General features: G+C 37.8%; 1 protein-coding gene and 1 pseudogene across 2 annotated transcripts; one reads left to right on the forward strand and one right to left on the reverse strand.

Annotated features, from left to right (window-relative positions):
* Nucleotides 1-758: 758 nt before the first annotated feature.
* Nucleotides 759-1292, forward strand: LOC117716108 (elongin-C pseudogene; annotated as a pseudogene).
* Nucleotides 1293-1670: 378 nt separating this feature from the next.
* Ro60 (Ro60, Y RNA binding protein) lies at nucleotides 1671-26574 on the reverse strand. 2 transcript variants are annotated; one of them, XM_034512799.2, is made up of 10 exons: nucleotides 26271-26382; nucleotides 24771-24919; nucleotides 19153-19753; nucleotides 15437-15657; nucleotides 14592-14738; nucleotides 14232-14369; nucleotides 11573-11689; nucleotides 10642-10755; nucleotides 10239-10385; nucleotides 1671-8655 (listed from the first exon to the last, which is right to left on the reverse strand). In XM_034512799.2, exons 3-10 carry the CDS (start codon nucleotides 19730-19732, stop codon nucleotides 8503-8505), a joined length of 1617 nt encoding a protein of 538 aa, XP_034368690.1. In that variant the 5' UTR covers nucleotides 19733-19753; nucleotides 24771-24919; nucleotides 26271-26382; the 3' UTR covers nucleotides 1671-8502. The 2 variants fall into 2 exon arrangements, with proteins under 2 accessions (XP_034368690.1, XP_034368689.1); XM_034512798.2 differs by lacking the exon at nucleotides 24771-24919 and having other exon boundaries at nucleotides 26271-26574.
* Nucleotides 26575-26582: the final 8 nt, after the last annotated feature.

Here is a 26582-nt window from a genome sequence, read left to right on the forward strand (position 1 = left end):
GCCTAGCCAAGATGTAAGGGAAAAAGGGAAGACTCCAGACTACAAAGTTGCTTTTTATTTTGAGAGTCTTGCTTTGTTGCCCAGTCTAAACTTAAACTTGATTTTCTCCCATGGATTCCTGAATATTGGAATTATAGGTGTGTTAACATTTCAGGCTTTTGATGTCTATAACACTGACTCTCCTACTTTCTTTCTTATACCATATAGCCATAGAAAGGGGTAATATGAACCTAATGCAAAACCCAGTTTCAGAAGGTAAAGGCATTTGTGCCAAGCCTAAAGACCTGCAACCGATCGATGCCTGGAATCCACATAAAGAAGGAAGGAAAGAATCAACATCACATGTTGTAACATGCACTCCCTCTCCCCCCAGATATACTCAAATATACACTAAAGACAAAAAACATTTGGTTTTTGATTAAAATCAATTTTCTTCATCCTGTGATGGAACCCAGCTGGAAAATAGTCTCCAACTACATATAACACACACACACACAAACACACACACACTGAAAATAGTCTCCAACTACATATAACACACACACACACACACACACACAATTAAAAGAACAATATTAATAAAGAAAAGTTAATTTTTTTATCTTTTGAATTGTAACAGATTGCTTCATGGCATATTATAACCTTAAAATTCATGTTTTTAAGAAAGGATTAAAAGACAGTTATTTGCTCTCTTTGCCTGATTGCCTTTTGGGACTCAGCAACTACTAGATCCCTGGACTTCCCATTCACAGAAGTGTGAAGTTGGACTGGAGACTGAAACTACTAAATTTCCTCTGGGATCAAATAGAATTTTATAAGAACATAATGGATGGAGAGGAAAAAAACTACGGTGGCTGTGAAGGACCTGATGCTATGTATGTGAAATTAATATCTTCCGATGGTCATGAATTCATTGTAAAACGAGAACATGCATTAACATCAGGAACAATAAAGGCCATGTTGAGTGGTCCAGGTCAGTTTGCCGAGAATGAAACCAACGAGGTCAATTTTAGAGAGATCCCTTCACATGTGCTATCGAAAGTGTGCATGTATTTCACCTACAAGGTCCGCTATACTAACAGCTCCACTGAAGTTCCTGAATTCCCAATTGCACCTGAAATTGCACTGGAACTGCTGATGGCTGCGAACTTCCTAGATTGTTAAATAAAATAAATTATAATAAACTGTTAATTTTTTTCAGTATTTAATACCTGTAGTTCAGTTAGTAATTTTTTCACATAGCATGTTGCCTGTATGAAATTGAACTCTAAAGTTAATTGCTGAGCAGATTCATTCTGTCATTTGCATAGCAGAGTTGAAATTTGTTTGCTACATCAACAAATTAAGGATGTCTCACAAGCCAAAAAATAATGCCAGTTTCTAGGTGGATGTGACCTTTAAAATTATAAGTGATATAGTAAATCCTGGAATGTAAGCTTAAATGAATATTTGACAGTTAAATACAGGGGCTTTTTATGTTTTAGTGTTTTCTTTAAGAACCAGTTCTGATCTTAAGCCACTGAACATTACTAGATTTATGCAAATAATTACATGAAAAACATGTTTATAACTTAGCCAAACCTTGATTTTTGTAACTCAAAGAAAAACAGTTGAAATTTCTTATGTCTTTTTTAATAAACTGCAGTATTGTTTAAAAAAAAAAAAGACAGTTATTTGATATCCATACAATTTATTTGGTACACATCAATTTCTACAATAAACTGGTGACAAACAGTTTGTGTAGTGCCCACTCCACATCTGGAATGACTTACAAGTTAAGCATCCCTAATTTGGAAATATAAAGTTTTAGAAAGCTCCAGGATTGGAAACTTGAGAGTGTTAACATAATGCACGTGGAAAGTTCCATAGTAGACCAATGGCCAAGTCACAGTCAAAAGCAAGTCCATTAAAAAATATGTTTTTCTTTCACATGACACATATGAGGCTCACACAGTGAATCCCAGGTATTCCATTATATATCTGCAAATGATTCCAAAATTGGAAACGTGATAATCAACTTGTATGTAATAGGTTATTTTGCAGGTTACAAAATCAGGATTTCTCACTATTGGTGAAAACTTTACTCACGAAGTAGAAGTAATAATTGAAGCATCCATCCATTCCTTATTAGAAAATATCAATGTCACATTGTTACACATTATTTACACTGCAAACTTGGAAGACTTGACAGTATCAATAAATCACAAGTCCTAGGAAAGGCCTGTATGCCCTCCTCAGGCTTCTTTCCAGGAAGTAAGCTAGTTATACATCAAGCGTAATAGATCTTTAAGCACCAGCATGACAACTTAAAATACTTTCAGTTTTGTAAGATTTTCCTGCTTTGAAAGGCAAACCAAATGCAAAATGTGAATGTAATGAAACAAGTCCTTGGCCTGATATTTGTATTGCAAGAGTCTCAAGGTTTTAGTACTATCTTCTATTCTCTAAATGACTTTGCTCATAGGCTTGAACCAAACATTTGCCTTTTGCCTCAAAAATTTTCCTTAAAAAGCAGTTCTTTTTGGAACTATACAACTGTACTATTCATCTATTGTTAAATATGCAACATGGTCCTTGGAGGTCATGTTATGGCCAGGAAGTCCAGCTTCTGGATAACTGGTTATACAAAACAATAAAAAAATCTTAAGCAACCATAAACTATACTGATGTTACAATCATATATTTATAACATATCAGCATAGCCAGGTTATTCTTTTCTTGTTTTAAATTATTAATGTGCAATCAGGTTTAATACCTAACAGTTAAATTTCCATTCATTATGTAAAATTAAAAGCTCTAGAAGACCCTGTAAGCTCTACTCTTCAGAAACATTAGCACACTATTAAGGCATTACTTATTTAACAGACCTTAAAGAAATTAGTATGTCTGGAAAGGAGAGCTTGTCATATGTTAAGGCAGTCAAAAGAGTCCTTTTTTCCACTTTAAGGCTCTTAATGTAACTATAATTTATTCCATGCAGACATAATTCTGGATACCTGAAAGATCCATTAAGTGGCCAATTATGGAAATAAATGTAATTGTAATAAAACAAATATAGTTTAGAAGCAGATCATAACAGTTTTCTTCCAATTCTTTCAAATATAAGTCCATACATCCCATTCCTTTGGAGAATTGATTATTAAATTTGCAATAAGAAATTGTAACTTAAATAATAACAAAAGCTATTTCACCAACCATACCAAATATATATTCTATATTTAGAACAGTGCAACAAGAACAGTTGTCTTCATTAGTATTTATTCACTATCTATCTTTAAATCTAATTTTGTCATAATGGGGCTTGAGTTAACACTTCAAACAAAGTCTAAGAAATCATTTAAACACAAGTTTTAATGTAACACTTTCACTGTTATAATTTAGCAATTACACATAGTTAACAGAATATTAACCCATTCATTTTTGATACTTTCAATAATGTAAATATACAGTAAAGTGAAACCAGTAGAAATGAAATAATTCAGTTTTTTTTTTTCAAATTCAGATTCCACTAACTTATACAAGGTACAGAAGTTCAAATATTTTAAAATTAAAGTTCACTTGTGTTCATAAAGTTAAGACAATTAAAGGCAGGATAAAGTAGAAAGGCAAACATATCTCTGAAGGATCAGAAATAGCTTTTGTGTATCTTCATTGTATTTACAAATGCTGAGTGGAAATAATCACAGTTCTAGGAAAAGAATCTTATTGATCTTCCTTTCCATTTTTCTAATATATCTTGTTATTTTTAGGGTTTAGGAGAACTGTATCATCTGTTATAATTTTATTCAAATAGCATACTTAGCTACATTATTAGTTTTCTATATGAAAAGTATTTTAGAACCAACTTTAAATTTCATAGTGATATTTTTCAAAAATGTAAATAGTTACCAATAAGATACTGAATGTCAACATAAGTCATTATAAGGCTTTTTGTAAGTTCAGTGTACATGTATGTATGCACAAATGGATGGACACTCAGTTGAATGACTTTGTAAACTAGGAGTGTAATTATAGAACTGAGAGAATATATGGGTCATTTTCTGAGATTGCTGTCAATATATATATATATATTCTCTTTTCAGTGTTTAGCAATGATTACATACAGATTCTGAAAACTGATCTTATTGAATGGCCATAACATTTCTGGAGTATCTACAATATGACTCGATTTGGGGAGAGAACAATCAATCTGGGTATTACTTCAGTAATTTGGAAAAAAAGTGTTTTTTAAATGAATTATTTATTATTATTTTTAAATGTGCATTGGTGTTTTGACTGCATGTATGTGTGTATGATCATGTAGGATCCCTGGAACTGGAATTACACAGAGTTGTAAGCTGCCCTGTGGGTACTGGGAATTGAAACTGGGTCCTTTGCAAGAGCAGCCAGTGCTTTTAAGCAGTGAGACAGCTCGCCAACCCTGAAAAATATACTCTTAAATTTATATAAAATTTAAAACAAAACAAACAACTTGCATGAAAAACAACTTGCAAGAGATTTGCCTCAAACTTGAATGTGGATGACTTTCTGGTCATGCAATTTATTACCCAAGTGGATCAAACTGGAAAAAAGACAAAAATGGGAGATGACTTTGCAGAAGAGAAAAATGGCTGAGAAGTAATTTTCCATGGAATAAGAGATGATGGGAGCAAGTATCAAGAGAACAAAGTAATTTCTGAGTTAACACTGGCTTATTTCACAAAGAACCCATCATCTTTTGTGATCCTTCCTTCTGGATGTGTGATGTTTCTCTAAGAGGACAATTTGTACCCTAAGAAAACGAATGGAATCCAAGACTAGATTTGCATTTTGAGTTTCTTTTACCACCAGCACACCACACAACCACCAAATCTGTTGCAGCATCTTTTTTTCACTTTTACATACACATGAATGCACGCATGTGGAGATCTGAAGACAACCTGCAAGAACTGGTTTCTCCTTCTACCATGTTCCAGGGACTGGGAACAATTCATTAAGCTTGGTGGTCAATGTCTTTACCCACTATGACATCTTGCTTGCCCTGGGATAAAATGTTTAGGTAACAGGAAAATAACTCCAAGAATTTATTATGATTTAGCTTTCATTTCCTGCTTAGATGTACTCTTACTGTGCTTCTAAAGATCATTATATTCTCAAATTTACATTGGTATTTTTTTTTTTTGTCAAAGTCTAGGAAAGAGAGAAACAATGTGTCAGTTTGTCAGTTGCAGACTTATTGTTATTCAAATAATATAAGGAAGTGCTTGCCAGTAACAGCATGGTACTACTTTGACTATGGGCTTTGCTTTCATTTTTTAATAAATATATTTCTTCTTCCTCTTTATCAGGGAATAATGATATCTTAGAGTTTATAAATAAAAACAAAGTTTGAACTTGTAATGAAAGGCCTCCTTTCCTGTTTCCATATTAGGTAAATACTATTAAGCTGCTTGTTCTATGATCTGAGAATAAGAGTCATTAATTTGTAGGAGAGCAGAATTTACAAGACAGGTTGAACTGGTTGTCCATAATGACACAGCATATGAAGGAAAACAAGAAGCTCCAAAGGATGAAGTACATTCTACTTACTAGCTTATCCCGTCCTACCCTGAAAAGTTACTAAGTAACAGTTTTAATAAGTGGACTATCCACTAATCAAAAAACAGTGAGATGAAAAGATTAGTGTTTTGTGTTATAAATAACAACTAAATCGTGGAAATATTTACATAGTATCTAGGAAATAATGTTTCTACTTCTTAAGGTTGCTTTTTAAAGCAGTATTTTTTCATTCTATTTACTTAAGAGTAACCCTAGTGGTTAATTTGGAAAATAAAACTTGTTCACCACTTGAGGGTATCCTATGCTTAATGAGGTAATAATGCCTTTCTATGTGGCCAGACTCCATGGCAACATAGGCTACAGAGACACAATTGGGTTTGAGAATTACTCCAAATCAAAAAAAAAAAAAAAAAAAAAAAAAAAAAAAAAAAAATCACACGTGTTCACAAGTTCCTCATCATACAGATCACCAATTCCTAATGTCTAAATTAGGTAAAAGGCTTGCATAATTCTACTGTATCTCTTACTAAATCAATGTGTCCCATGGATGAGAGAGAGAAAGTCAGAATGCTGAGTGGAGAAAAAGACCCCACTCCAAAACCATACCGCCTTAGGCTCAGCATAGTGGCATACACCTTTAACCCCAGCATTTGGGAGGCAGAGGCAGGAGGATCTCTGTTCAAGGCCAGCCTGGTCTACATAGTCTAGAATAGTTACAACTATATCTATATAGAGGGACCCTGTCACAAAACAAAACAAAATAACCAACATATAAACATCCACAAGATCCAGACTGGTTTCTGGTTATCAACCAAATAAATTATTTTCTAAGTTTTTTTTCTACTCTGAAATTTTGTGATTTGAAGATAAAATTTCTTTCTGTTCAGACTTTTTTTTTTTTTTTTTTAATCTTTTTTCTTTTTGGAGACAGGGTCTCACTACATAGCCCTGACTGGTCTGGAATTCACTATGTAGAGCAGGCTGGACTCTTAACTGAAGAGATCTATCTGCCTCTGTTTCCCCTGGAAACATGTATCACCACACTTGGCCCCTGTCTTCAATCTTAATCTATTTAATTATTTCTACCTAAATACTGTAGAAAGGTCACCGGTAGGTAGGTGACTCTTATTTCCCTGATGGGTTAAATATTAGCTCCTAGGTATACTCTGTTTGCCTAAAAGCACTATCTAAGTAGCATAGAAAAAAAGAAATATGCTTTTATATAATATTCTATGTAAATTTCATAATAAGTTAGATCATATTAAAACTTAGCTCCTGGGTTTAAAGAATTCAATAGCTCTCATGAAATTACTAGGTTTTTTAACCTTAAATTCAATTTGGATGAGACTTTAATATATCAGAATTAGTTAAGATGTTAACAGTGGTCAAGCCAGAACAGCATCAGAAGCAATAGTGTTCAGAACTGGAGCTGATACTATCTTTGCTAATAACACTGAAAATTTGTTATTGTCTTGGCGGAATGGCTACATATTAAACTTCATTAATATCAAATCATATGAAGGGAACATTTTCTTATTCTGAGACTAAATTTCTTAGGAAAGAGCAGAAAATATGTACACAAATCCTCACACTAGCAAAGCCCCTTTCTTCCCCAAGTACAAGAATTTCACCCCCCCCTAAACACTTACAAGGTTATGTAACCTACACAAACTAGTTTTAGAAGGACTTTATAAGCCTCCAGTAAACCTTTAATATTTGAAGAGTAATACATAAAAATTAGAGTTTTAGTATAAACTACCTTAGATACCATTACTGAATCAAGAGAAAAACTACTGGTGTTTCAATGGCCATTGCCATGCTAAGCTTCCCAGTGAAAACATGTAATTGCTCAAGAAAAGAGTGTATTCTAGTATGGTAAAAAAGAAGTTTAATTTGTACAAAATAAGTTCTTAAATTTCCTACATAAATTGATTGGTTGATATGGCTGCTACTCTAAAATTGCCTTTGAGCTTGAAGGATCTAGCTTGCTTTATTATTTCTCTATTCTATCAAAAAAAATTAGACACAAAATTAATAGTGGACAAAAATATAAAAGACTTCAGATAAACTTAATATTAGAAAAATAGGACAATTAGGTAAAGGTATTTTAGGGGTACAGAAAAGCTATGTGTTTACAGTGGAGCTGGAATTGTTACACTGTCAGGATTATGGATGGGGGCCTTAAATGTGTGAACCACCTAGGAAAGCGTAAGTGCATGAGACACTGTTGGTACTCAGCTAACACAAGGCTACAAAGCACACTCCTCAGCCTATAGAAACTCAACAAGTCCCTTAGGGATTTCCAACATGTTTTGGCCAAATAGTAAGAAATCCTAACAAGTACAAATTAAACACCTGAAGGAAAACATCTTTTTCATTGAATAAGAAAGCTGTTGGTTCATATGATCTTAGAAAACTCTGAATTTGTAAAATTCATTCATAATTTAGTTTAACCAAATGTCTTTTTTTTTTTTTAAACCCCTTGGTATAAAAATTTACCTGGTGAGGTTCATTTCCATCACAGTCACATGGTCTAGTGCACCTCAGAGTATTTGGACATTATCAAAACTGTCCTTTTCCAATGAAGACATTTAAGAAAACAAGCACTTCTCAAACAAGTGACATGATGTGAGGCTACTTATACTTTGTATCTCACTTTTAGTACAAAGGCGTGATTCAGTGAAGTAAAACGCGACTATTTTACAGTGTCTGTTAAAAAGAAAGTTCTCTATAGAGAAAGCTACAGTATCCTAAAGACTTCTCAAGAGCTAGCAGAGTACATGCACCTTTGGGCTCAACATGTGTTTCCTTCCTTCCCTCTTCTCTTGTTCTTGCCACAATACATTTCTATCGTGCACATACTGATGCCATTTCTCACTACTGCATCTAGCTGGGAAGTAGCTGTGTATTTTCAATGAAATCCACTACAGCAGTGCACCTCTCATATCATTCTGGCACTCAGGGTTAAATGACATCCAATGTGAAATTCCGAATCACATCCAGAGCAGCAGTATCAAAGCCACACATATCCAACATGCCTCTATCATCTGGGTCTGCAATCGTAAAGCCATTTGATGTCATCCCACAAACAATCAATTTAGCAGGAATATCCATTTTCTGTAGGGAAAATATAGGAGAAAGTTTCACTACATATGAAATTATATGTAAGGAAAACAAACAAAAAATCCTTAAAAATTAAGACTAGAACACACACACGGCTCCTCCTACCAAAGGCTGGGATTACAGCAAGTTTAGCTTACAATTTTAATATATACAATAAATAGATTGTGCTCTTCTGAACTATAATTCTGTCTCCTTTCTCTCCCTGGCTTTCTGGTCCATCTCCCATCTGTTTCTCTTTATTCTTCGAAGCCATCCTTTGTGCTATGGACCAAGCCAAGACCTTGAGTATACTAGATAAGCTCTCTACCACTGAGTTACTGAGCTATATTTCCAGTCTCGCTATATGTATTTAAGGTCACTAAATATTAAGAAAGAAACAATCAATGAAAGCATAGTTTTGTCAGTCACTATAACAAACCTATTAAAAATGTTTTTTTATATAATTAAAAAATTAAGGTTTTTGTTTAGATAAATGTAATTTTTGAGGCAGGATTTCATGTAGCCCAGGAAGACTGCAAACATGGTATGCAGCTGAAGATGATCTGAACTTCTGATCCTTTCTCCCTACCCTCCAAATGTTAAGCTTGTAGGCATGTACCACCATACCTAATTTTATACAGTGCTGGGGACTGAGCCTAGGCCTTCATGTATGGTAGACACCTACTCTACCAATGGAGATACATTTCCAGACCTTATTTACTCATTCATTGTGACAAAGTATTACTAAATATGTAGCCCAGGTTACTCTTAAACTTTTTATGTAGCTTAGCAATGATTCTTTTGTCTTAGTCTCCTTGGTTTAAAGATTTTATTTGTAATGTGTGTGTGTGCGTGCGCGCACACACGGCAACATATGTGCATATGCATGCTTGAATACACATGAATGCAGAGGCTATATGCATCAGATCTCCTGGACCTGGAATTATAGGCAGTTGTGAAACACCCAACATAGGTGCTGAAAAATGAACTCAGGTCCTCTGCAAGCACAGTGTGTGTTCTTAGCTACTGAGCTATATCTCTCTAGCTCCTGCCTCAGTATCTTGAATGCTGGATTGCATGCTAAGCTACCGTGAACAGTTCTAATGACCAGTTTGTTTTTGAGACAGGTATAACTGTCAACCATAAAAGGTATGCATCATTACCTACTGTGATATCTGTCAGCTAACTAACTTGTTCAGACCCACATTTAGCAGAAGATACTCAAGACTAACACCTAGACTGCTTTTAGTCCAAATGCTAGTCTCTCTTTTATGGTGCTCAAAAGTAAGCACTCATGGGAAACCTGAACCCTACTCACAGTTTGGTGGATGTCTGATGGGGTGTGCCATGTACATTTCTGACCTGACCTGACCACCAAATGATGCTACAGCTGGTAGGAAAATCATGTTGTGAGGACTACTGATGTTCATAGTCACATGAGCCGAATGTTAACATTCAACAGCCTAGTGACCAGTGTCTACCATACTGGACAGACAAGCCCGCCTGACACTGGCTTTCCTACACAAAAGAAGGGAACGCCCTCACTAATGGAGTGTGTTTAAAGAGGACCAGTAACTGACAGAAGGGTTGCCTGTTACCTTTCGGTACTCCCTCAGGGCAACAGCAGGATGCACCTGCCCTGCAAAGGTCTCATTATCGGTGAATACAATGAAGACATCTGCAGCTGTGCCGGTTTTCTGGGCCCAGATCATTGGAAGAGAGCAATCTGTGTTGCCTGCTGGAACCTATCTCAGGAAGAAGAAAAGGAGCAGCAGTAAAATAAAACCACCTTGGTGTCCATTAGATGTCTGAAAGAAGTACATAAAAGCTCTTATCCTCAGAGCATCATTTTATGTAAACCAATACACAGACTGTACCATGTCTGCACAGATCCATTTTTGATTGTGCTAGCCATGAAAAGTTAGAACAATTTTTCCTCCAGATACTACACAATGCCCCAAGTACAAAATTAAAGGACATGTTAATAAAACAGTGTCTTACTTCATTCATAGCCATTAAAACATGCTGTAATGTCATGTCTGCAGTCACTGGAAATGGTACCATATCGCACGCAAAAGCAACTACCGAAGACTCTTTTTCTGTCCGTGTAACCACCTGTAAAAGCACAATGGTAGTGGTTTTCAGCATACTGAAATAATTAGTCTCTTAAAGGCTTATATAAAGTTATCTAGGAAAGAAACACTATGATGCTTATCACTCCTACAGTTGTATTTTTTTATGTTTCAGAATATAGAGTCACAGCACTAGGGAGCACAAGCTAGGGCGATGGCTCAGTGGGAAAAGGTCCTTGCTGCCAGCTGCTCTGAGTTCAATCTCTGGAATCCACAAGGTGGAAGGACAGAATATCTCCTGTATGAATGTTGTCTGTCCTGAGGGGCCCCTTTCCCGGGGCCAACGTAATCCATACATGAAAACAAAATAACAAAAACCATAACTCAAAAAAAAAAAAAAAAATCTAAGAAGATGGTATCTGTAGCACTCTCCTAAGCAAAGAAACAAACACACACTGCTCATTTTATTAACGAGGAATGAAGGCAGAGAAGCGGAGAAGCACCTCCTTGCTATGTGGGGAGGGAACCATGGGCGAGAGCCGAACCTCTCTAACGCCCATTAAAGCTTTTAAACCAGGTTTCCCCCTCCCATCCATTATGTACTTTTGCATATACTAGTAACATTCAATCTTGCTATAAATTTGGCAGCTCAGATCTGATCCTTCCTTACACAACACCCTTTTTCAGCTTGAGTAAAACTTTGCATTATAAACTTGTCTTTAGATATAAAATGATAAACGTTACATAAGTGAAATGATAAAATAAGTGAAAGGCTGATTCTGGGTGACGCTGGCCTTGACAGTTTTACTCTGAAGACGTTTTAGGGGGTGGGAACACTAAGTCATCTTAGGGGAGCTCACCATGCACATTGCTGCAGCAACAGTACTAGCACTGAGTACACTGCCCAAGACTCTCTGGTTCATAGAGCCACTGACGTCAACAGCGAGCAAGAAGCGCTTCCCAGTTGGCTCGACTGTCTAAAAAGAAAACAAAATAAAATAGCCATGAAAAAGTCGGAGAGATCGTAAGTAGGTTAGACTGAAAACAAAATTGTATTTATCTTTCACTCAAAAGGCTCCTAGAAGACAGGCCTGTTTTGTTGGTATGTAAATTAAGTGACCATTATCTTTAACACTCTACCTCTTATTAACTGGTAAAATGAAGAGAAAGATGTAATGTGTTTAATTTTATTGAAAGAAGTTAAGGTCCTTCAATGAAGTAAAATGGCAACTTCTAAGAATTCTTTTTAACTGTGGTAAAGAGAACATTTACTCGGTAGCCACTTTGAAGAGCACAACTGTGGAGCACTGATTATCTTCACAGCACATGAACACTGTCTTGTATGTAGACTGTCACTGTCACACAGACACTTGATCCACCTAAGCAGCAGCCTCAAGCTTACATGTTTAACTCTGGCACCTCCTAGGCTGTGTTCTGGCACTACAGTGTGTACTTCACAAGATGCAGCCTAGAAGACACGAGGGAACTTTTTGGCTACTTTTAGTAGAGCTGGGATAGACTAGTCAAGTACCTCACACCATCAGTTCTCTGGGGCACATATACTGAAGCTGACTTCTTGATGGTATCGTAGTTTTTTTTTTTTTTTTTTTTTTTTTTTTTTGCCTTTTTTCTTTTCCTGAGATAGGGTTTCTCTATATAGCCCTGGCTGCACTGGAACTTACATGTAGATGGAACTTACATGTAGACCAGGCTGACCTTGACCTCAGAGATGTCCCCCGGCATTGTCTTCTGTGTGTTGGGATTAAAGGCATGTGTTAGCATGCTCATGGTATTTTACTTATGTTTTGTTTGTTTGTTTTTGAGACAGGGTGTTGTTTTGGAGCCCAAAGTGGACTCTGAACTCACAGTAACCCACCTGCCTCAGTTTCTCCCACCATGCCCAATGTGGGGACAGGTGCAGCCTTCTGAGCAGTCCATGTTTAACATTCTGATGCTGACTTTCACAGGCTGCAACATTTTACTTTATTACTGATAATATACAAGGGTTCCAATCTCTCCACCTTCCTAATACTTGTTCCTTTGGGGGGAGGCAGGGTTCAAGACAGGGTTTCTCTGTGTAGCCCTGGCTGTCCTCACTCTGTGGACCAGGCTAGCCTTGAACTCAGAAATCCACCTGCCTCTGCCTCCCAAGTGCTGGGATTAAAGCCAAGTGCTGGGATTAAAGGCATGTGCCACCACTGTCTGCCTGTATTTGTTCTGTTTTTGCTAACACCTATCCAATTGGGGACAGAGTGGTATGTCGTCTGTGCTTTTGATCTGATTAACCCTACTGAGCATCTTTCATTTATATAGCTCTAAAAACTATCTATTCTAATACTTTGTCCATTTTGAAACTGGCTTATGACTGTACTATTGAACCTCAGGACTTTTTATATTATGGATATTAAATGCTTTTCATTATATATGTATATAATCTGCAAATATTTTCTCCCACTATGTAATCTTTCCCTACTTTCTTCTAACACTGTGTGATGCATACATTTCAGTTTCTATTTTTAAAGACAGGGTTTCTCTGTGTAACCCTGGCCATATTGGAACTCACCCTGTAGACCTGGCTGGCCTTAAACTCAGAGATCTGTGTGCCTCTGCCTCCTGAGTGTTAGGATTAAAGGTGTGAGCCACCACTGCCACTTTATGTTTCAAATTCTGAAGTTCAATTTATTTAATTGTCACCTGCGCTTTATTATTCTTTTTACATTTAGTTCCTAAATGTAGGTGACTGATCTCTCCTGACATCGTTTTATGCATGCTGTAAGACAATGCATGTACATTTGAATGCCAGAAGAGGGCATCAGATTCTAGGACAGATGTTCTGAGCCACTATGTGGTTGCTGGGAATTAACTCAAGATTTCTGGAAAAGCAGACAGTGCTCTTAATTGCTGAGTCATCCTTTTTTTTTTTAATGTTAAATTTTGCCAAAATGTTTTTTTTTTTTTTTTTCATCAATTGATACTATGTCCCTTTGCTGACAAGGTTATACTCATGGATGCTCTAGTGTTGAAATGTCCTTGCACATCAGGAATGTCACTTGGTGATTATGCAGAACCCTTTTAATTTGCTACACAATATGGATGTTAGATTTTGTGGTGTATCCAGAAATTTTGAAATGAAAAATTTTAACTTATAGCTAGATTTCCATTCTGAAAAACTGATTATTAAGACCCAGTTCCCAATTAACAATTAAAATAAAAGGAGTACTAGGTTAAAGGAATCCACTGGAATGCAAATATTCAAATTCAGTAATTTTCAATATGACTTTAAAAATTACTAAAATGACCTTGGGATAAGTAGCAGCTACTCATCGTGGTAAGAATTACACATAAACTTAAGATGTCAAATTTGTAATCACCTTCATATCAATTATAGAAAAAACAATGGGTATATACTTTAAAATGGCTACTATATTAAAATAAAATAATATAAAAACCACTAAATGTATTTTTATAAAATGTAGTAATCCCCAAGTCTTTTTTAAATAAAGAAGATACAACTATTACCTTAAATGTTTTATAAAAAGCAGCATCCAACGCTTGCAAGATTTCTTTATCTGGAATCCACTTCAGTTTTCCTCTGAGCCCGTGGCCTGCTCTGTAGGTCTCTAATGCAATTAAAACATGAAACGGGTGTATACGAGCCTAGAAATGAGACAAACAGAAGGTAGTTGCCAAGTTCAAGTAAAAACAATCATTATGAATTTTCAGAGGTTTATATTGCTAGAGGTATAGAACACAAGAAAGGAAGAACAAATATTAAGCTTAGCTTTAAGAATTAGAACGCAGCTTTCCATGAGAGAAGTCCTAGGTGCCCCCAAGAGCTAGCTTCCGTCATGAGCTAACCGAGCCATGGCTCACACATACCTTCTTGAGCAGTTTTTCATTGCTCAGTTTTTCACATACTAAAGCTACTTCAGAATTTCCTGGTTCAAGCACTGAGTTAGCAGTCATCTTCCCCAGGTTCCTCAGTAGTGCGGTAAGGGGCATTTCTTGTAGCAAAGCCTTCCATACCTATAGGGGAAAACAACAACAGGAGGGAGATAGCTAGTGAGAAACGCAAAGAGCTATGGGAAATGACTCAGGGCAGCAGAGTTAAATCAGCTGCATTAGCAATGTACCCTGTAAAGCATCTGCTTAGAGGTTAAAGGACTTCCAGAATGAAAATCAGTTCATCAAAAGTTATCAAATAAGAAAGTGAGATTTCTGGGGAGACAACACAGAGCTTTTTAAGTTTTCAAGATAGCTTGTGTGTGTATGTGTGTGTATGTATGTGCTGGAATAATGTTGGTATCATGTCAATGTTGAATATCTTTAATAACTATCACTTTAAAAATATGTTTGGTCCCTCTTCCCTGCAATGTGTGTGTGAGTGTACAAGTGTGTGTGTGTGTGTGTGTGTGTGTGTGTGTTTTAAGGCTTGAGGTTGAAGCTGGGAATCTTTCTTACTAGCTCTTCACTTTTCTTTTGAAGTACAGTCTCTCAGTAAAACCCAAAGCTCCTTGACATGCAATTTGGCCAGGCTTGCTAGTCACCTTGCTCTGGGTATCTATCTCTGTCTTACCACTCCACATCTGAACACTGGTTGGTCCTCTTGCCTGTTCATCAAACAAGAAGCCTTCTCCTTGGCCCCTTCTCTTATTTTTGTAGGGCTTGGAATTGAATCAAGGGTTTGTAACTTCAAGTTTCTCTTTTTAAAGAGATGTACTCACCTCTTTAGACTTCAAGTGGTTTGTCAACAGATGCTCCCTAACTAACTGATGTTCTTCAATCAGATGAATGACTTCCAGGTCATCTTTTGTACGCTTCACTTTCTCCACAGCCTCCAGGTACTTCAGTAGTTTTTCAGTCTCCACAGAAAGTGCTTTTTCTTTATACTGTTCATGAACTTCTTTCCAGCCCTTTGTGATATATTTGGTCACAATAGCAAGTCCTTTAACAAGATAAAGAATTGAAAAGGCAAGTAGGATTAGTGAAACTAGAACAGGGTTCCTGAGACTGCATCACGATCAGCTTAACAGACAGGAGCTGACTCCTGTGTTCTGTCACATAACAAACACATTTCAGCATATGAAGTGAGGGTTTTTTTTTTTTTTTTTTTTTAAATGTTTCTTGTTTTTGTTTTTTTAACACACCACTACAGTCTAAAATGTGGTAGTGAAAAATCCATCTGTAGTTTAAATTAATTATATGGGCACTTCTGAGATATTGATACTAGAAACTTGGTAGACATTGCCTATTTGACATTCATAACTCAGAATATTCATCTACTCCAATGATTATCACACTGATTTATCCTGTGCTTTTGAATAAATATGGATTTCTGACACTAGTGATTATGTGGAGACAGGCTATTAAATTGTTTAGCAACAGAAACTATGAGAAGCCCAATATTTTAAAAAAGAAAAATAACCTGCGCATTCCTTTTACATTTTTTTTTAAATAGTAAAAAGTCGCCGGGCAGTGGTGTGCAGTGAAAAGTGGTTTTGAGTGAGGAAATCTATGTTTAAGCCTATAGTTTTACTTAAGGTATATCTTTTGCTGAAAATACTTTTGCTTTTGAAGAGATAAACTTTTGTCAGATCTTGAAACAGAGTTATTTGATATTCCTTGAGTCATTTAAAACTATGTATCCATCCTGCCACTACTATGTACTTAGCTTTAAGTGCAACCTGCCTTAAGAAAACAATGTAACCAACCTTCTGTGCCTTGGATTTCCCATGTAATCAGTTTTTTGCAATTTAAGCTAAATCTTAAAGTATGCCTTCTTCCATGCTCCTGACCCAGACTAATATATTTATGTTATATAAATATATTAGTGTGCACTGTAGTAATTACATAGGTTAAAAGCAACTTAAAACAACAAAAATGCCAAAGATGTTGGAAGAACACATGACTATTGGTTGGTAACATCTGTGCTTGGTTTTGAGAGATATTTTGGTTAATATGGATCAGTAAAGTAACTTCTTCCTTTGTAAACTTTGTTAAAGATATTTATAGAAGAGGGTCCTTTATGCCTTTCCCAAAGCATGCTTTCTTTGCTGTTCAAGAAATACAGAGCAAAGCCCTTTATCAGGACAGACAACAGAAATGGATCAGACACAAACTACAGATAGATAGACAATAGATAGGCTACAGACTCCAAACTACAGACCGAAGGAAGACAGGGAGAAGCACAACATTTAAATTTGGGCTCACTCAGTCTGAACCACTGCAAGAAGTAGCTCTTTTCATTCCTTAAAGCATTTTATGATAAATCATAATTTTTCCACCTCTTAATTTACAAATCTATAAATCGTGTAGAGATTAAGAAAACAGGCTCATTAAGAGAGCAACAGGTAAAATACAGAAACAGGCCTTGATGATCTAAAACTCACTAGCATTATGATGGTTAGAGAGTGTAGTTTAGTGCTGGAAAAAAACAAAACAAAACAAAATGAAACAAAAAACCAACAGACAAAACAGAAAGAAAGAAAGGAAGGAAGGAAGGAAAGAAGGAAGGAAGGAAGGAAGGAAGAAAGAAAGAAAGAGAACTTTCATGATAAATCTTAAGCCAGGTCTAGGGGCACAGCCTCTAATTCCAACTGCTTAGAGGTTTGGGTAAGAGGATCTTGAGTTCAAGGCCAGCCTGGTTAATTTAGTGAGACCTTGCTTCAGAATAAGAAGTTGAAAGGGTGAAAGATACAGCTCAGTCACAGAGAATTCACCTCACATGTGTATTAGGTCTAATCTTGAAAGCTTAAAATGAATGAATGAATGAATGACAAAAATAATAAAAATGGTTGGGGATATAGCTCAGTGCCTTACAGAGTATGTGCCCAGCATGTACAAAGTCTGAGGGTCAGCCCTAGCACCATGGTCAGCATGTAGATTTTTTTTATATGTAGTCTGATTTTTTAATATCCTGACAAAAATTTCATTTTTTCCTCAAAATATTTTTATAGGCTAAATAAAACATATCTTTAAGTAAAACTGAACCAGCCTATATGCTATTTTTGAATTCAAATTTAGATAATTCAATGAGAAGTTAGTACTGACATGCAGTAATTTTTACAGTATTGTATCTCTTGCTTTCTTACAGATTTAAGACAAAGCTGACTTAATAATTATATGCTTCACATAAATCTTCTATGTTGTTTTTCCAATAAAAATAAAAGTTCCTTAATCCCACAGGTACATATAATAAATACCCGATTTAAAGAATTATATTTTGACTTCATGTCTTTATCAACACACATTTTAGTTAACCCATTAACATATTTACTCAGTTGTTTAGAACTGGTTTAAATTTCTTTTCACAGGAGGAGCCTTGGGATCATCTGTGATGTTGCTGTTATCAACAAAACTTTAGTATGAGCTTCGCTCTCAGATTGAAAACTAGATCTTCAGTTAGAATTCGCTCTCTTAGATTGGAAATGTCCCGCAGATATAAGTTTAGGGAACATCTTCTTGTCCTCACATTATCGACCATGACAAGAAAGCCCACACGGTACCTCTTGTTTAGAGACGAGCCTGTTCACGATCAGTTGTAAATAGAGGTCTTTTTATACCTGAGTCCCAGCTCTATGCTATCAGTGTCAAAACACAGAGTAAAAGAATGTCCAGTGTATATTGGATCAGATTTAAAAGTAATAAATGGTATGTTTAAGGAAAAAAAACATATTTTTTTTTTTCTGATTTTAGGAAGGATTTTTTTTTTAACCTAGGAAAAATTGAGGGAGTAGCTGGAGAGATGGCTCAGTGGTTAGGAGCAGCTGATACTCTTACAGAGGACCTGAGTCTGGGTACTGGGACCGTGTCAGCAGATACCTGACAGACACTTTCATTTACAAAATACAATGTTGATTCATTAATCAGATATGTTCAAGCCAGCAGGAAACCAAATACTTGCTCCAGGTGATCCAGCCATTAATGATCAAGAATCATAACCCACTGAGAGGTGACTAGTTTATATCCGAAGATGTGGCCACATTATCTAGAGTGCTTACCAAGTGATGATGGTCTCAGTACAGCATAGGCAAGGTTCAAGTTTTAGCAAGCATACACCTTCTTGATAGCAGGTGTTCTAGACTGCTACTGACTTCTTCTCTTGCTAGAATCTGCCTGTCATGAATCTTGAAGGCTATGCTGAACTAGACATTTGGGACATTAGTGTATGGAAGTGCCCAAAGAAAAGGACACGTAGATACAGTAATTACTTTCTTAGAAAGGAGATTAAAACATAAGCATTAACTCAAAGTATAAAATCACCATGTTCAAAGCTCGGTTATCAATGTCTGGATCACCTAAGGCAGGTGTTGAGTTTCAGGCTGGCTTTAAATATGTCTTGATTAAATAAACAGCATCGAGTTTTGTGAGTAAAAGCTAATTCTAGAAAATCAAGTGCAAACTTGCTATTTCTCGATCATCTGTGTCTTCCTAGGCTCACCTTCACTGGAAGGTTTAAGGTGGGACAGCCGTAGAAGATCTTTGTGAGACCAGCCGTTTCGTTGTTTATACTTTGTAACTGCCAGCGCCACGGCCATGCCGCCTTTTTCATTATACCAGTCTGCCACAGCCTTCCGGAGAGCGCGACCCCACATACCACACTTCATGCTCTCCTTCAGGTCTTTCTTAAACTGGATGAAAGTGAAGAGGTGGGTCGGAATGCGACACACTTCAGGGACAGCTTTAAATGCTGCTTGCCTTGTATTTATGTCTGCACACTGGGAACAAATGGCCAGTGCAAACAGCAGCGGCTCTTGTTTGGCAGTCCTGCCTTCCTGACTAAAGGACTTGATTTCCTGGATCACTTCACATCCTCTGCCATCTTCAATCAGTCTAATTAAGGCTTCAGCATTCTCAAGGCCCAGCTTCTGTTCTTTGATATAGTAGGTGCCACCTTCGGAACCAAAACACAAGAAGCGGTGCAGCCGGTTCATGTCGGTGACCTGCCATACATATCCGCCCTCAGAGTTGGCTACTTGATTCTCACTGAGTGGCTGCAACTGGCTTGCAGATTCTTCCATGTTCCTTGTTCTTTGTAGAACCTATCAAAAAGGCAAAATGTTACTACAGTTAAGTGAAGGCAATATCAGTAAAACAACAACAAAAAAACAAAAACAAACAAAACAAAAAAAAACAACTCTTGCTTTTTGAAGTACTATAAACTTGTTTAATTTAAAAACATCTTTGAACCCAGTAAGTTCTTCTCAGTAAAATGTTGCATAAATGTCTTTTTAAAAAGGCAGAAATTAGAAGGCCCCTCCCCACAATCATATATGACCATCCCATAGTGACTTAGAGGAAGACCATGCTTATAATTTAAATCTTTTATTAGATATTCATATTTTTATAATCTAGAGAAATCTCAATTCTTCAAAAGAATTCTTCAAAAGCAAGTGGTATAATGATTACAAATGACAACTAATTTTTAAGGTACAGTATATTGCGTCCTGTAGCCGCCTGTGGCCATGGACCAACTGAGTTCACCTGAAAGGGTGGCTGGAAATGAAAAAGGGGGGAAGGAGAGTCGAGAGAAACATGAAGACAAGACAAAGTTCTCTGACCAAGACTAGAAGTTTAATATTAGCTCTTCTAATTTAAAGGGAATGCTCCACCGAACCCCTCCTTGTTTCAGCCAGAGATGGGTAGGGGAACCCATCCTTTGTCTCAAGGCAAGATCAGCAGGCAATTTATTCTTCTAAGTTCTAGTAGCAGGTCGTATGTGCAGCCAAGGTGGGTAACTCCACCTAGGTCCCATTATTTGGTCTATTGTGGTAAACAAGGTCTTTCAGGCCTGCTCAAGGCTGGGGGGTAAGGAACAACGTCCAATTCATCAATCAAGTCTGTATGAGATCTACAATCCTGACAGGGACGGAAAAAGAGCAACTATATATACCAAATTCTTTGGACCAGCTTTCCAAAGAACTGTGCATTTCTGATCATTATTCCAACATCTGCCTCAAAAGGAACCACAGGGAAGAGGATTTCAGAGAAATAATGGTTGGTAATATCAAATGCTTGGTGATCATGATGCGAATAAAATGATGATGGGAAATGACTATTGCAATGGCTTGAGAAATAGGAGGAACTGGGAAGCCAGAGCACACCTGTGAGAACAGGAGACTGTGCAGTGTGGATGGAAGTGACTCCACAGAGCTGCTCCCTTCACAGAAGCGCAGCTGGAAGCTAAAAGAGAAGGTAAGACAAAGGTAAGACCTAGAACAAAACTTTCCTGTTGTCTTCAGGGGTATGATATTGAGGTTGGTGTTCAAAGAGTCAACCTGGAGAATGGATGGCAACAGAGAAAGGGGATAACTGAGCATGTGAGACTCTTAAAAGAAACTGCACAGAAAAGCATTGAGGTTGACATTGACCCATGGATGGCAAAAATGAGACATTGCCTTCTCTCCGAGGGTGAAAGCTATGCTAAGAAAGAGATCTCAAGAGATGAGAAATGAGAAAATCCCCATTTGGCAGGAAATGAAGAGTTCCAAATGGTAGGCAGGGAAGCCAGGCATTTAGGGGAACTGGAGTATCACAGAGCAAAAAAGGTGCAGGGTTAAGCGCATGAGACAACTGGACAGTCTGATGTTCTGCACGTGACCACGGGCTCAAATTTATGTTTGCAATACCAGAGTCAGCCTCACAAACAAAACTTTTAAGCTACTTATGTTAGGGTAAGGGCAGGCTAAGCCTCATGTAGTCTCAGGAAGAAGTGATCACATTACAGAGTAGGGAAGAGTTTACAGTTATAGAGGTTATGGTGAAATTTGTGGTGAAATTAAAGCCTCTTCTACTTATCCCCTATTTAGTTCACACACAAATGAAAAGCCTTGAGAACATTTTTTAGTGACTTGTACCTTAATCCATAACTCCAAATAGAAATTCTTCTCATTTGATCTTTACAATATATTTACCCCACCCCAGCCCAGCCAAACTTTCTTTGTGTAGCCCCTAGTTGTCGTGGAACTGGCTCTATAGAGCAGGCTGGCCTGGAACTCAGAGATCCACCTGTCTTTGCCTCCTGAGTGCATAAAACTGCCTGGCCATTACTAGCCCCTTCACAAAAATACTCTGATGGTTTTGCAGCCATAAATGTGAATAAACTGGACAACTGTTATAGAGTAAGACTGAAATGATATTAAGGTTAAATTATTCTACTTTAATCCCCAAAGTGAAAATGGTGAGCTTTAAAGATCTGAGTCCAAATATTAAAGTAGATCTTTCTCTTTCTTTTCCTTGTGTCATTCATCCTAAGGGTATCTGTCTATACATCACTTGCTCCTAGGGCAGCAAGAACTGGGTATTATCATGTTAAAATCTTTCCTTTGCATCTAGAACATCATAGCTAATACATATTAAAGCAAAATTAAATAGCATCAAAATTTGTTTTCTGAATTATTTGCTTAAGAATTACGTGCAATGGATTTTTTAAAAAAATTCACTCTTTTGAAAAAAACTCAATATACACGATCTACTACAAACAATTCTTTATGATAAATTCTGCCAACAAAATAATAAATGTATTAAATGTATACATTTAAGAAGAGAAGGTAAAATAATAAGAGCCAGGCAAAAATGTCTACAGAATGCAGTATTTCTCTGTTCAGTCTTCCTGTGTCTCACTGATCATGCTGGCCTGCTACACATAATCCTCTTGCTTTGGCCTCCCATATACTGAAATTACAGGTGTCTGTTAGGAAACTCACTTTTGCTATTGTAGTAGGATTTATTTCATGTGCCTGGCCCTTTAAATAGCCCTATGCTCTTCAGTGGGAGTTCTTCTGTCAGCTGTCAGAAACATACACTGGAGAAAAGACAGCATCATCAACAAACAGTGCTGCAAAAACTAGGTGTTCACATGCAGAAGAATGAAATAAGACCTGCATCACCTTGCACAACGAAATCCAAACAAACCAAAGACCTAAGTGTGAAGCATGAAACATGGAAACTGCTAGGAAAAAACCATAAACATTACCCTATAGGATATAGGTGTAGGAAAGGACTTTTTGAATAGAACTCTCATTGGCCCAGCAATTAAGTCCAACAATTGACAAGTGGGACCTTATAAAACCTAAAAGCTTCTGCCCAGCTAAAGAAATATTCAACTGAGTGATAAGGAAGCTTACAGAATAGGAGAGGATCTTACACGAATAAACATTTGATATCTTTATGCGTATTTAGGATATAGAAATAAAAGAGACCTTCCGTGACAAGAAGACACATTCAGAAATGGGCTAGGAATCTGATCAGAGAGTTCTCAAACAAACAAACAAACAAAAAGGTAATAAAAAATGGCTAAGAAGTATTTCAAAAAAATAGTCATGGTTCCTAGCAATTAGGAGAATGGCAATCAAAATGATTTTGAGATGTCATCATACCAGGGTTCAGGAAGGTGAAGATCAACAAAACAACTGACATATGTTGGAGAGCATGTGGGAAAGAGGGATTCCCCATTCACTGATGGTGGGACTGCCAACGGAGGATCCTCAAAAGCCTAAAAATAAATCTTCCATATGACTCAGCCGCCCGGCTTTCTCATTCCACAGCAGATGCCCAAAGAGCTCATCATCCTGCCCCACATATATCTGCTCTGCCTTCTTCACTGCCCCTCAATTCACAACAGCTAGAAAAAGGAAACAACCTAAATGTCCTCAAACTTATGAATGGATGCTGAAAATGTGGCACAGACAAATTATGAAATACTATTTAACTGTAAAGAAAAATGAAACCATGAATTTTGAAGGTAAAAATTCATTTTTGGATAGAACTGGCAAAAAAATATATTTAACGAGGTAACCCAGACCCAGAAAGATAAATGTCCTATTTTTTTCCTCATCTAAATTCCCTGGCTCCAAACCTTCAGACGTGAGTACACAGTCTGCAGAAACACCTGAAAACAGCAAAGTACAAAGGGGCCACGGCAGGGGTGAGTAGGGAAGGGAGGAGTAACAGAGAGAGGAATAGCAGGGTACAAGTGAAGCAGGGAATGGAAAAAACGGTGATGGTGGTGCGGACTCTAATTAAGAGGCAGAGAGGTGGTAAAATAGCAGTCTAGGGGTCTGGAAAAGTTATAGGAATCATATTAACTATTTACCTAAAATCATACATATTACATGTAATCCATGTAATCTCTCTCTCTCCTGTCTCTCTCTCCTCTCTTCCTCTCCTCCTCTCTCTCTCTCTCTCTCTCTCTCTCTCTCTCTCTCTCTCTCTCTCTCTCCCCCTGTGTATAGTTTAAGTGAAATTTATTCACCCTGGCTGACAACACTTTCCCCAAGATCCAGAGACCGTTTAATAAAAATCCCAACACTAGGTATAAGATGTCAGCTCCCTTTTGGGTTGTTGGTCAGGGTTTTCTAAGAGATTTCCCCCCCAAATCATAAGCTACTGTTAGTGCTTGTAGTTGCCTCCCAGAGGGGGAAGGTTAAGTGCTTATTGCTGAAGACATCATGTGTTTTAGACACATGACCAAGAGGTCTCAAACTGGAAAGCCTCCCCGCTGAGGACTAGCTTTCATGATACCAGAAGGCCCCATGCAAGCTTCAAAGCAAGGGAAGCAACTAACAGTCCTACCCAGCTTTGAAGCCTATAAACTTCAATGACCAGCATGCCCTCAGACTGACTCATTTGGAAACTGTCTTCTGCAGTGTAAGTCAGGGTCCCAGCTATAATACCTGAGTAGAGGTCCCTAGAGAGAAATCCTTTAGGCTGCAGAGTAGGCATCTCAGAATTGCATCTTGCTCTGCTAGTAGTGACTAAGTCACCTACAAAACTTCTTTACATAATACACACACACACACACACACACACACACACACACACACACAGGTTGCAATAAAAACATTTAAATATAGAAAATCGAATGGCAGTTTACTTCAACCTATTTATTCTCCCTTTTGTTACTAAGGGCTGAAACACAAATTACTTTAAAATTGGCAACATTAAATGACATGGAGATAGAATGTTTCCTATAGTTTCAAAATCTCTTGGAAGGTACCAAGTATCTTAGTAATACTATTGAAGTGACTCAGCCTGAGTTCAAGATGCCCATCAACTAACAGTAGCTTAATTTCTTCTTTCTTCAACTGCCAGTATCCCTTTTCTCAAAAGCCTAAGCTCCAGTCCAGTGGTTTAGAAGTCTGGGCAATGAGGCAAATCAAAGTTCAGTTTTCTGGTAATTTAGTCCTATGGGATCAAGTGCTGTAAACCTAAGTAAAAAAACGATAACATTAGTTCTTCTTTGAGTTGTTCTGACCTCTTTAGACAACAGTCTCATGAATTTATACCACTTGAAGTTTTCTTACATCTCTATAAATTAAAGCTTTGGGAGACTTTAACTGTTAAAACTATGACAACATTTTCAGCATTTTACACTTGCCAACAGGTCCACCAGTGCTGTGCTGTTCTACATGTTGTCCATTCTCTTAACGTAGAATGTAAAATAGGTAGTAAAAACACTGGTGTAATAACACTTCTGCTTCAAATTCTTCCAGACTACAATCTATACATTTACCATTACTAATATAAAGATTCCTGTATTTTCTTTCAATTTACACAAATATTAAACCAATATTTCTGAATCATGTAGTTTGGAAAAGCTAACTTTTTTTTTTTTTTTTAAACTCCGAGAAGTCAAGCAAATATGCAGTTTCTTTTAAAATGGAAGGCAAGGCTCATTTACAGTTATCAAGTTATACTACTTTACAAAAACCAGGATCACAGGTTCAAATGGACACACCATACACAAAGGTAATGAAAATAATAGTTCCAGTAAGTGTGACGCCATGAAAAGTATTGAGGACCTGTGGCAAGATGTCACCATCTTGCCACAACTTGTCACATCTTGCCACCAACTGCTCTGAGCAGTAATTTTCCCCGTGGAAGCCAAAAGCCTTCCTTGGAACATACTTTTAAGAAATGATGAATAAAACAATCTCCGAACAATGCTAACTACTAATTGCAAATAGCTATTTTTTTTTGTTTTAATTCATCAGAACCATTTCAAGATTTTTTTAAAGTAATGCACTATTAAGGGGCGTGGGGGGGCGCGCGAAGGGTGGTGCGCATTTCTCTGTAAGGCACTGCAGCCTGATACATGAGTCTCCCATCCCTTGGACTTTTACGAGAAACCTTTCTCCCTTCCTTGTTTATTATTCCCCTAAGATAATTTCGCTTTTGGTCTTCCTACAAAGCTCCTTCCCAAACCCGTTTCCGAGACAACGCCTCTATGGCAAAGCCGCAGGAGGAAGGAGAGAAAGAGTGAAAAGGGGCCTTGGCACTCCCGCTCTCCAGGAGCTTTGTAAGCCGCAGAGTTGACCTGAGTTCCCCAAGACTTTACCCTCTGGAGCAACTGGGCCCGGTTCGAAATGTTCGGATGCGAAACTGGTCCTGTTCTCCAGTGGGCACAGAAGCACAGAGGCGGAGAAGGCTTTCCCTGGCCTCTGATGCTGGGATGCCGGTGGAAGAGAGTGCGCACCGGCCAGACCTCGAGTGCCCAGGAATCGCTGGGACTGCACAAAACCCGGTTTCCCGCCCCGCAGTAGGCCTGTAGCGACCCACCTGTGCCTGGAAGTCAATGCTCCGGACTCGCGGCGCCTACAGAAGCCCTGCGTACCACCGGGAATAGGCGGCGGCCGGAAAGGGCGAGGACAGCTCCAGGTTCGGGTCGGAGCGAGCCCCGCCCCATGCCGAGCCCCGCCCCTTCCATCGCTCCGCCCCAGCTCCGGGGTGCCAAGGGTCCCGGATGTGCCTCCCTCCGGCGCTCCCGCCCCTTCTCCGGCCCGGCGGAGGGCGCTATGGATCCTGAGAGGCCGAAGAGGAGTTTCGACGTCTCCTGGGTGGCTAGAGCGTCCTTCTGTGCTCCGTCGCGCG

Source organism: Arvicanthis niloticus, chromosome 10 (genome assembly GCF_011762505.2).
Source record: "Arvicanthis niloticus isolate mArvNil1 chromosome 10, mArvNil1.pat.X, whole genome shotgun sequence".
Taxonomy (NCBI): domain Eukaryota; kingdom Metazoa; phylum Chordata; class Mammalia; order Rodentia; family Muridae; genus Arvicanthis; species Arvicanthis niloticus.

Coding starts and splice junctions, on each gene's coding strand:
- Ro60 (XM_034512798.2), bottom strand. CDS start 19,732: ATGGAAGAATCTGCAAGCCAGTTGCAGCCACTCAGTGAGAATCAAGTA. Junction 10,386..10,641: donor TTTTAATGGCTATGAATGAA/GTAAGACACTGT, acceptor TTCCTGAGATAG/GTTCCAGCAGGCAACACAGA. Junction 8,656..10,238: donor CCCTGAGGGAGTACCGAAAG/GTAACAGGCAAC, acceptor TTTTCCCTACAG/AAAATGGATATTCCTGCTAA.